Here is a 10,351-nt window from a genome sequence, read left to right on the forward strand (position 1 = left end):
TAGGTTAAGGTATTTGTAGTTAGTGGCTTGGTGTAGAAAGCCTTTGGGAATTATTGAAGTTCAGAAAGGCACACTCTTATTAGTTGATCTAGAGGTTTTTGAGGTCAGAGGGTAAGAACAGTGGCAGCCTGATTAACACTGGCTGACTCTCTGCTAAAACCGGGCTGGTGATCAAGGTGATGATTAGTTTCTTGTACCCATTCTTGCCCTCAGCTTCCTGATACTATTTAATAAAAAAAAATAATGTTAATAAGTAGATGTGTGCCTTGAGGATTTAAAGTAGAAATAATTTCTTTTTTTATATAAAAGTTTAGATTTGTGATTCTTTTAAGATTTTTACATGATAGCTTTTTAAGATAAATAGTAAAATAACTGATTCTTTCCTTGTAACCTCAAATTGCAGCCTGCCAGTAAGAGAAACTGGCTGAGAAATGCCCTCACTTGTTCATACCTTGTTAATCTATAACAATGTATGTAGGCTCTTGGGAATAATTTGCTTTTTGTCCATAAAATGTAAAGCATTTGATTATGTGAGAGTATTGGGGGAAGACATTTGTTTCTTATGTAGTAACATTGTACTTTTTATACTTGAGAGATTTTGCTGGGATATAAGGTGTGGGAGAAAAATAAAGTTGTTGGCGCTTGCTCGTTGGAGTTTGCTTTCTCCATTCAGTAATATATGTAATATATGTAAGTGTATACATGTAAATATGTGAAGTGTTGGAGCTTGCTCAGAACTTTGCTCCATCCACCCAATGTATATGTGTATATGTGTACGTGTGTAAAGTTGGTTGGAGCTTTTGCTCCATCCACCCAGTGTGCTATTTCTCATGCACAACGCCCAGTAACACTCAGCTCCTACTTATATAAAAAGACAACAGAGTAAAGCTGTAGCCAGACATTTATGTAATCACCTAATTTACCTTCCGGGCAGTAGCGTGTCAAGTTAAACAATAACCACAAATTCTGCTTTGGTGATATCAGGCCACATTAATAGCCCAATGAAATGAATATCTTGACAGTGAGTTAGTTTTTACACCTCTAGCTCCCTTGCCAGCCTTGGATTAGGGTTGGGTACTCCCTAGGTCCCTCATTGCAGGAAGTGTTGCTTCATAAAACAATGACTAAGACATGCGTTATAATTGCTGTCGGGCAGAAGGCAGAAACAGCTGGCGCAGAGAACAGAGCATTAACGCAGTGCCTGTGGGTGGGCAGGGAGCTCGGAGTGGCAGCTTGGAAGCACGTGTCCAGAGTCTAAATACAGAGTGGTATAAACTTCTCTGGCAGCACTAACAGGAACAGGAGAGAGGAGAGAGAGAGAGAGAGAGAGAGAGAGAGAGAGAGAGAGAGAGAGAGAGAGAGAGAGAAAGTATTTTGCTTCAACACTGAACACTGAGTGCCTTTTTCTTCTTCTTTAGTTTATTGAAACAAGCATTAAAGTAGCAGAGGAGCATTGTCAGGGAGATGGCTGAGTGAGCCAATGGGGAGAAGAAAGCGGAAATGCAATAGGCCAATGGAACTGCAGGAGCTGTCTGGTAAAGCCATCACAGCTGTTGGCAAGACAGTCAGTGTCTGCAGTGACTTTGGTGGAGAGACCAGGTTGATGGAAGACTGAGATCAGGAGGGAAAGGTGGAATCTTCAAAGGACATAATGCCTCAAAGAAACCCGCGCTCTACGGGAAGAGGGGTACTTCTGGAAGTTCCTAGCAAGCCAAGTTTCTGACTTGGGTGAGCAGGAGCCAGCTCTGCCTGTGAGCACTCATGGAAAGAGGAGTTTTGGTTTGTAGGACAAGGCAACTCTGACCTAAGATAAAGCCAGGAAAAAGGGGGGGGGGCGCTGTGGGCAGAAGTTGAAATTTCTTTACAGTGAAGGGCCGTTAATGACTTGAAAAACGAGGGCTTGTGATTTAAAATGTAACTCAATTTGTCAATTGAAAATCCTAAGCAGTTTAGGGATTCCTCGGTACACAGTAGTAATGTGCTTTCCTGAGCTAGCCAGGAAGGTCCACGCGGCATCCCGCTTGTTTCAGCTGGCCTTTGTCCTTTTTGGAGAAAAATAGAATATAAATTCATCTGTGGCAAATGGAGCTGCCTTCCAAATTACAATCAGTCCAAACTCTGAAATTAATTTTAAAATTCATGTTGCAATGCATTTCCTTCTGAAAAAGGCATAGCAGGCAACATTGATTACATTTAATTGGCAGTCATGACTCTGGGTCTTCAGATATCGCTGGCTGCAGGACACGGCTTCTCTGTCAGTCTCAGGGTCTCTCGCAGCACCCACAGCTGTGGGCAGTGGCATCCTGTGGGGGCCTGTGGGTGTTGGTAAAAGATAGAGGGGGCAGATTTGCGTTAGGCTGAGACCCTGCTGATGTGAGATTACCTTTCATTCCTTAAGGCTGTATGAGAGAAAAATCTCTCTTCCTTCTGCAGGCATTTGAGTCTGGGAAAGGAGCGGCCGTTCTTAGAAAAGCAATCCTCTGCTGCCGCCGTGGTCATTCGGGCAATTCTGTGATAAGATTTGGGGTAACATTTCAAAACAGCCTGAATGGCAGATAAGGAAAAGCTAAGGATTTGAGGAGTACCCTGTTTATCTGGGAGTGCCTGGGGTAGAAGGCCAACTCTGAAATGACATTATAGTTGTCCCAGACTTCCTGGTTTAAAAATACACAAATAAGTCAGACTCAGAAAGAAAAACACACCCTGTGTTTTTTCTCATATGTGGAATCTAGATTTCAGTGGTGTGTGTGTGTGTGTGTGTGTGTGTGTGTGTGTGTGTGTGAAAAATAGCAAATACTGTACATGTATGAAATGTCACGATGAAACTCATTATTGTGAGAATTAGTTAATTAATAGTGAAATGCACATGAACAGGATTATTTATTTACATTTTGTTTCCTCAAAATCAGAAATCACCAAAAGTTGCAGCTAGTTTATGAGTTAATTATATTGCAATTATATGTTATTATATATAATTTATTATAAGCTGTTATGTTCAAAACATCTCATGCAATGCCCAGCAGGCACTCAGGGACTTCCTAAACTCTTGTTTGCTGAGTAAACAATGAGCAGCTATCAGGAGTTTCCCGCCCCAGCATCTCTCACACTGAGGCCACAAGCTAGAGTTGGACTTTGGGGTGACAGTGACACCTGGAAGGATGCATTGAAACCTGCTCTGCTTTTGAATCATGGTTCCAGTGAGTCGATGGCCTGACATAACTAGAACAAGTTCGTTTGGTTTTTTCTAATCACCATTGCTAGAGAGGCTACACAAATGATATTTTTACTTTTGAGCCTTGAGAATTTTTCAGAGCTATCATTTGAAACCAAAATAAAGAGATAATGAACCAGGTGTGGTGGTGCACGCCTGTAATTCCTGCATTCAGGAGACTGAGGCAGGCATATCTCTGGGTGTTCAAGGTCAGCCTGGTGTACAAAGTGAGTCCAGGATATCCAAGGATATACAGAGAAACTCTGTCTTGAAAAAACCAAAATACCACCCCAGAGAGAGAGAGAGAGAGAGAGAACTGCAGATAAATTCTTAAGGCTGAATTGTTCAGTCTTGAACTAAAATAAATGAGTAAACTATTTTAAAATTTATTGCACTTTTAATTTAGTTTAAAATTTTAGTCAATAAATATTATAACCATCGTAAGAGCTATTTTTTTTTAAAAAAAGAAGTTTTAAAACTGGGTGCGATAGCTTATGGTTATAATCTCAGCATCTGAGAGGCTGAGGCAGGCAGTTACCATGAGTCTCAGAGCCATCCTGGCCTACATAGTGAGACCATGGCTCAAGGAAAAGGTTTTTATAAACTTTTGTGATTAAAAACCTGAAATTATGAATGCCACTTTAAAGGAAGAAAACAACTGATTTTTAATGTTTTCTTAGAAGAGCTTTAAAAGCTCAGAACGTAATTACTGAGAAAAACATAGATTTTGATTTTGCTGCCACTTTTCATGGTGATTAAAAACTACTTACTAGAAATCAGAAAAATAAAAACTCCTAGGCTTGTGAAAAGGTGTGGCCGGCAGCTCCTGACAGCACTGTGCCCCCACCCCGCCCCCGCCTTCCCTGTGTGGACCGGCAGTGACATGGAGCTTCTGGCAGCCTCTCTCCAGACCACTGAGCACATGCTGACATGGGAGAGGCCAGGCAGGAGCAACCATCTTGGTAAACAGTAACGTGACAATGCACTTATTTTCCAGTTGTGTATGGCTCCTGGTTTGATCACGTTTTGAGCTGGGAAGAACACAAAAATGATAAAAACGTCCTCTTCCTGTTCTATGAAGAAATGAAGAAAGTAAGTATCCAGCCTGTCCAGCGGCTTCAGCTGCTGAAACCAAGTTAAGTTAAAACCCGGTGATGAAAACCAGGCGTTGGTGCACACACCTTCAGTCCCAGCACTCAGGAGGCAGAGGCAGGTGGATCTCTGTGAGTTCGAGGCCACCCTGGTCTACACAGTGAGTTCCAGACCAGCCAGTATGACAGTGAAACCCTGTCCACAAACAAGCAAACACTGGATGGATTTGGCTTTAAAACGAAGAGGAGTGAATTGGTATTTAGATAAGAGGCACGCGTACTCACTTAATTTTCTTATTGCTCAGGACTTTGTTAAGAGCCTAAAGAAGATAACTGCTTTTCTTGGCATCAATGTCAATGACAGTGAGATGAGTAAGATCGCTCAGAATACTTCGTTCAGTGAAATGAAAAGCAACGCTGCCAAAGAGAACTGTGATCCGAATCACGTCATCTGTGCCCTCACATCCAACAGGAGCCTAGTGTTCAGGAAAGGTACGTGGGCAGGAGGTGGCTAACCCTGGGCTCCCACTGGGGAGTGTGCCTTGGGCCTTCAGTTTCCACAGGTTCTTTCAGCCATGAAGACTGAAGATACTTGAAAGAAGACAATTGTGACCACACTAAGTGTGTACAGACTTTCGTTTTCATTGTCTCCTAAACAACAGCAGGTCACCAGTGTGTATGTGTGTATGTGGTGCTGAGACTGTCATCCGTAACGCAGAGATGATTAGAGGCAATGCAAGCGGCGGTGTGTGTGTGTGTGTGTGTGTGTGTGTGTGTGTGTCATGGGTTGTATGCAGGCTTTATATAAGCAATGTGCATCTCAGAATGTTGGTGACAGAGAATTCTGGAACCAGTCTCCTCTGTGCAGGAGGATGACAGCAGTGATTGTATTATCTTTGTATTCCCCATAGCCTCACAAAGGGCCACACATGGCTTATGTGCATAGAAACACAAGGAAAGAAGTTAAATCCCCCCAAAATTCTCCAGGCTTGAGGTAGAAGCAAATAGGAAATATCTGGATGTAGAATCTTTATTTTGTTTTTTACATGAGAGTGTTCTGTCTACGTGTATGCCTGTGCATGTGGGTGCAGTGCCCAAAGAGGCCAGCAGAGGGCAATGGACCCATATAACTAGAGCTGAACAGTTGGTTATGAGCCACGGTGTGGGTCTGGGGAACTGAACATGGGTCCTCTGTGAGAGTAGCCTGCATTCTTAACCTTTGATCCATCTCTGCACCCCCTTGGTCTGTTTTGAAGTGTATAAAGTTTTATGACGTACAAAGGCAAAATGTTTGTTAAGTGTATTGGCAGGCTTGAGTCTTACTGGAAAGCAAATGTTTGTTCTTCTTCTTTGGCCCAACTGAATATAATCCCCCACCCCCACCCGACCGGCCACACACACACTGATCATTTGCCAAATCATGTGTAAAACAGATATTATCTTAACTTTGCACACTTTCTATTGCTGTAGTTCAGTCTTATTTATGGAGAGTCATAAAACTGAGGCTAAGAAAGGAAACAAGCACTCAAATCAGTAAATATTAACAAGCTGTTAATTCTGGAGCTAATATGCAAATCTTGAATAAAAAGACAGCATCTCTCCTCCAGACTTTCATGTTCCAGACAGAAATGCACAATGCTGACAGCATGAGCAACTGTGACTAGGAGTGGGGGGCAGGGTGTGGGGGCAGGGTCGTGCTCCTCAGTGAAGGAGAGAGCTCCCGGTAGATCTGGGGCTAAAAGTTCGAGAGACAGTTATGAAAAGGATAGGAGAGGAAAGCGTCCCAGGGAGAGCCAGTGCTAGAGAGAGAGAGGGGTTCCAGCTGCAGCTGAGTCACGTGGTGCATGTGAGAAGACGGAGGGGCATCCTGTGCTTCAGGGGGACATGTGACAAACAGAATGAGGGAGGTGAGAAGCTATTGGTGCCAGAGAACATAAACTTTATGAGAAGCCCTCCCCTTTCCTCCCCTCCCCTCCCCTCCCCTCCCCTTCCCTCCTCTCCCGTCCCCTCCCCTCCCTTCTCTTCCCTTCCTCTCCTCCCCTCCCCTCCCCTCCCCTCCCCTCCCCTCCCCTCCCCTTCCCTCCCCTCCCTTCTCTTCCCTTCCTCTCCTCCCCTCCCCTCCTCTCCCCTCCCCTCCTCTCCCCTCCCCTCCTCTCCCCTCCCCTCCCCTCCCTTCTCTTCCCTTCCTCTCCTCCCAAGCTCTTTTCCTGGTTGAAGAGGGGCCTGACACAAGGAGGTCGGTGTGCTACACAGTGGTAGAGGCAGAGTGTGAACATGAAGGGTGTGGAGGTGAGGCAGAGGAACCGAGCAAGATGCTGATTAACTGTTTAGGTAAGAAACATCGTCAGTGACCCCAGCGGCGACAGTGACAGGAGTCCCGCTTGCATGAAATTTAGTCGAGAAGTCAGCCAGGGAGCCATTGGCAGATTGTGGAACAAGGCGGAATCGTGTGGGTGAGAGCCAAGAGCTGGTGGCACAAGTGAGAGAAGATGGCTCTCAGGGGACCCTAACATCCAAGAGGATGAAGCAGCCCAAGGGGAGCCAAGAAAGATACAGGCCAGAATTAGGCGGAAGGCCAGGGCCACACATGGCAGCCTGTCAATTATTCATTAGCTCTGAGCAATATCCACAGTAATGAGGATGGAGATGGTGGGGAGCCTGTCAAGGCTCCCCAGGAAAGGCTCCTGTGAGTGTGCATGGAGAAGAAGCAGGAGGGGGAAAATGTTAGGAGGGATTCCGGAGAAGAAATGAACTGGGGACAGACAGAGGTTAGAGGAGAGCACATACAGGAAAGGCAGAAGGAACAAAGAAGAGAAGGGAGAAGATTACAAGAGGCTGTGTGAAGAGTGAGAAAGGGCGGAGCTCCTAGGCCGTGCAGTGATGTGTTTTATTACGTCACCCTTTGGGACCCCAGTTAAGAAGGCCTTCACCACTCTGCGTGTCACTCAGTAAATGTGTGAGACCCTCCTGCGGTGGTTATTCGCCCCGCCCCCTGCCCCACACCCAACCCACCATGGCTGTAACCATGGCAAACATCCCCAGATGAAACCCTATGTGTGTCCCACCTGTGCCTGTTTTCTTTGCATGGAACACGGGCTCCTGCTGGAGATAGCTACTGACGTAACACATTTATATACATAAAATAAATGTCTTTAAAACAACAGCAGCAGCTACAACAAAACCAAAAGAGACAGACGGTGACCAAATTTTAGTACACAGGCCATAGCTTTCTGAGGTCAGGGTCATAATGTCCATCTTAATATAATCTCAGTATATTAATTTTCCATATGGACTGGGCATGATGGCTCACGTCTTCAACTCAGGACTCTGGAAACAGAGGTAGGCAGATCTGAGGCCAGCCTGATATATGTAGTATGTTCCAAAGAAGTCAAAGCTACATAATATGATGCTGTCTAAAAAGTTATAATAGCTGTGTTGTTTAATAAAGTACACAAAATGTGAAAAAGAAGCCATTCCTAGAATACAATGCATTTCTTTTCTGTAGGTGACATGGTTCGGCATGCAATCGAGCCACGTGTCTTCTGAGCATGTGATATAAGACGCCTAGCTCTTGGTTGCACACACAGAGTGCATGGTAGGCCCCCAGCTTTGAAAGGGTAGGCGAGCTAACCAGAAACAAAAGAGCACAGAGAACAAGCGTAGAGATAAAACAAGGTGCCGCTGGTCCAAACTCAGGGAGATCCCGGGTGTAATGATTAAAGGTGAGATGGCAGGCAACAGACATGATATGGAGAAGTTTATTACAGGAGTGTGGGGGACCAGGGGAGGGAGAGGGGCACCCCAGAGAGAAAGATAGACAGAGACAGCAAGAGAGATGAAGAGGAAGAGAGTGAGAGAGGAAGAGGGACAAGAGAGAGAGAGAGAGAGATGAGGTGGGTTTTCCCTTTTTATATCCTGGGCAGCTGGCCCACCTAGTGGCAGGCAGGTGATGATGTCATAGGTTGGTGGGCAGACTGGGGGCAGTATGCTAACACCATGGATGGAGCCTGAGCCCCATGTTTGACAAGGGGAACAGAACGGAGGTGAGAAAGGGAGCTCCCAGGGCTTGAGAAACAGAACTTTTTAAAGTAAGATAGGCTGTCACTAAATGCATGCACCGAAAACTGCTGTCTAGGTGTGCCCAGTTCTCCGGTGTTAACTCTATAGGAAAGGGCTTCTGAAAATAAGTGAGCTGCCCACTGCTGTGATGTGTCCTCAGCTTAGCTTCCACACACGAGCTACCTTTGTGTTCACATGGCCTCCTTACTCTCTTGTCTCATTTAGACTAGGATGTTCTCGGCTATTCCAGCAAAAATACACTTATATATTCAAAAATCTTTCTTTAAGTAAATAATCTATAAACTGTGGATATTAATATCTAGCCATCACAGAAGTAGCTAGAAACACCAACGAAGCAGGTGAAAAATAGCCCATCATCTTATCAACAAGAGAGACCAAATGTTCCCATCTGACTACGAAGCTGGCAGACTTCCTCCGTGAGTGCTGTGGGTTTAGGTTCCATCTTGCCTGATACATTTCCTGTGTTTTCAGGAGTGGTGGGTGATTGGATAAACTACTTCACTCCAAAGCAGAAGAGAGCCTTTGATGAACTATTCACAGAGAAGATGAAAAGCAGCGAAGTGGGAAGATGCTTGAAGGAGTATGCATAACGCATACGGGCAACGGAGGAGATTTCCATTTTCTGCAGTGTGGTGCCTAGAATATTCATAAATATTCCTCACTGGTGTGGAAAGCAGGTGTTTCTTTCCATGAGAAACACATAGCTCAAAAAGGTGTCAAAAGTGGCACACATGAGAGACTATTATCCTGTTTGGGGACAGCAGAGAATTATTAATAAAAGGGGGCATAAAACTCTCCAACTGCTGAGCTCTGTATCCATCTCCGCATGTTCAGTAGAGCCAGAGGTTGCTGCTGTGCAGGAGACGCGCATTCTTGTAAATCCCTCCTGAGCTGCTGTGACGTCGTACAGTGAAGGATAAAGTCACATACCTGAGAAAATGTTATCTTCTGCCTAGTTAGACAACCATGGTGTGTATCTCAGCGTTTTTACTTCAACGTTTCCAAGTGTCTGTGAGACATACTTCCCCAAATCACAGTAACAACAGACATCCTCTGAGCAAGCTTGAAACACCTAATAGGCTGGGTCCTGTCATCATTGGTGACCATGAAGAATGAACATGGCTGGACATGCCTCTATTTCCCTAATATTACCTCAGTTAAACTATAAATGTTCTCATTTTCTGATTTCAGGAATGAACTTTTCTTTAAAATTTTTCCATGTTTATGATTCTTGATAGTATTTTGAATACGCATGTGCTCTTCCAGACTGATTCCAGCATTAATCAGACTCTGTAAAGTGCATTACATATCGCTTCCACAAGAGGGCACTGTAATGAAACTTCAGTGGTGCTTCCCTCTTCCCCCCCACCTCCTCCCCGCCCAAGTCAAAACTGTACTATGTATAATTCAGGAGGTTGATTTGCTAAATTCAACTGAACCCTTTGATTTTCACACTCTGGTATATTATGAACCTACGTAAATGTTTAGTGTCAAATCTGCTGGGTGGGGTCTTTTGTGTATAGTTCAGCAAGAAGTTCAGTTTGCATAAATCTTCTGTATACACACATTTGTTACAAATAAAGAGCATTCCTTTTGACTTCCTGCAGCTCTTACCTTCAAGATAACATTTCTCCTGGCTGACTTTGGCCACTTCCTTTCTTCAAATCAAAGTTATTGAAAGATAAAACAGGGTGATCTTGGTGCAGCCTTCCTACTAGAGCTGGGAGGATGTGTGACAGAGCTGACTCCACACCTGCCCTTGATGGGCAGGGGACAAGGCCATCAGAGCCAGCTAGGGAGATGGAAGAGGCTGACATTGCAAGCACCACATCCTTGAAGGGTGCCCTATCTCCTCACAGGACTAGAATGGCCCCTGCAGTTAAGATGACAAAGATCCCATGGCATCTTACTCTTCTAGATCTGTAAAGTGACTTTGGTTCAGTTTTGGTAAGAATTTGCTGGCAGTCAA

The 10,351-nt window shown here is 44.7% G+C and overlaps 1 protein-coding gene across 1 annotated transcript in view; it reads left to right on the forward strand.

Annotated features, from left to right (window-relative positions):
- LOC311588188 (sulfotransferase 6B1-like) overlaps window positions 1–9,988 on the forward strand; it is a 32,305-nt gene extending 22,317 nt beyond the window's left edge. Inside the window, exons 5-7 of the mRNA XM_084765674.1 lie at window positions 4,209–4,303; window positions 4,608–4,794; window positions 8,854–9,988. Of these exons, the coding sequence (XP_084621800.1) occupies window positions 4,209–4,303; window positions 4,608–4,794; window positions 8,854–8,972 (401 nt within the window). The 3' untranslated portion in view covers window positions 8,973–9,988. The remainder of the gene's footprint in view (window positions 1–4,208; window positions 4,304–4,607; window positions 4,795–8,853) is intronic.
- The last annotated feature ends 363 nt before the right edge of the window (window positions 9,989–10,351 follow it).

The sequence above is a fragment of the Acomys minous genome, assembly GCF_964271855.1.
Source record: "Acomys minous genome assembly, chromosome: 17".
Lineage (NCBI taxonomy): Eukaryota > Metazoa > Chordata > Mammalia > Rodentia > Muridae > Acomys > Acomys minous.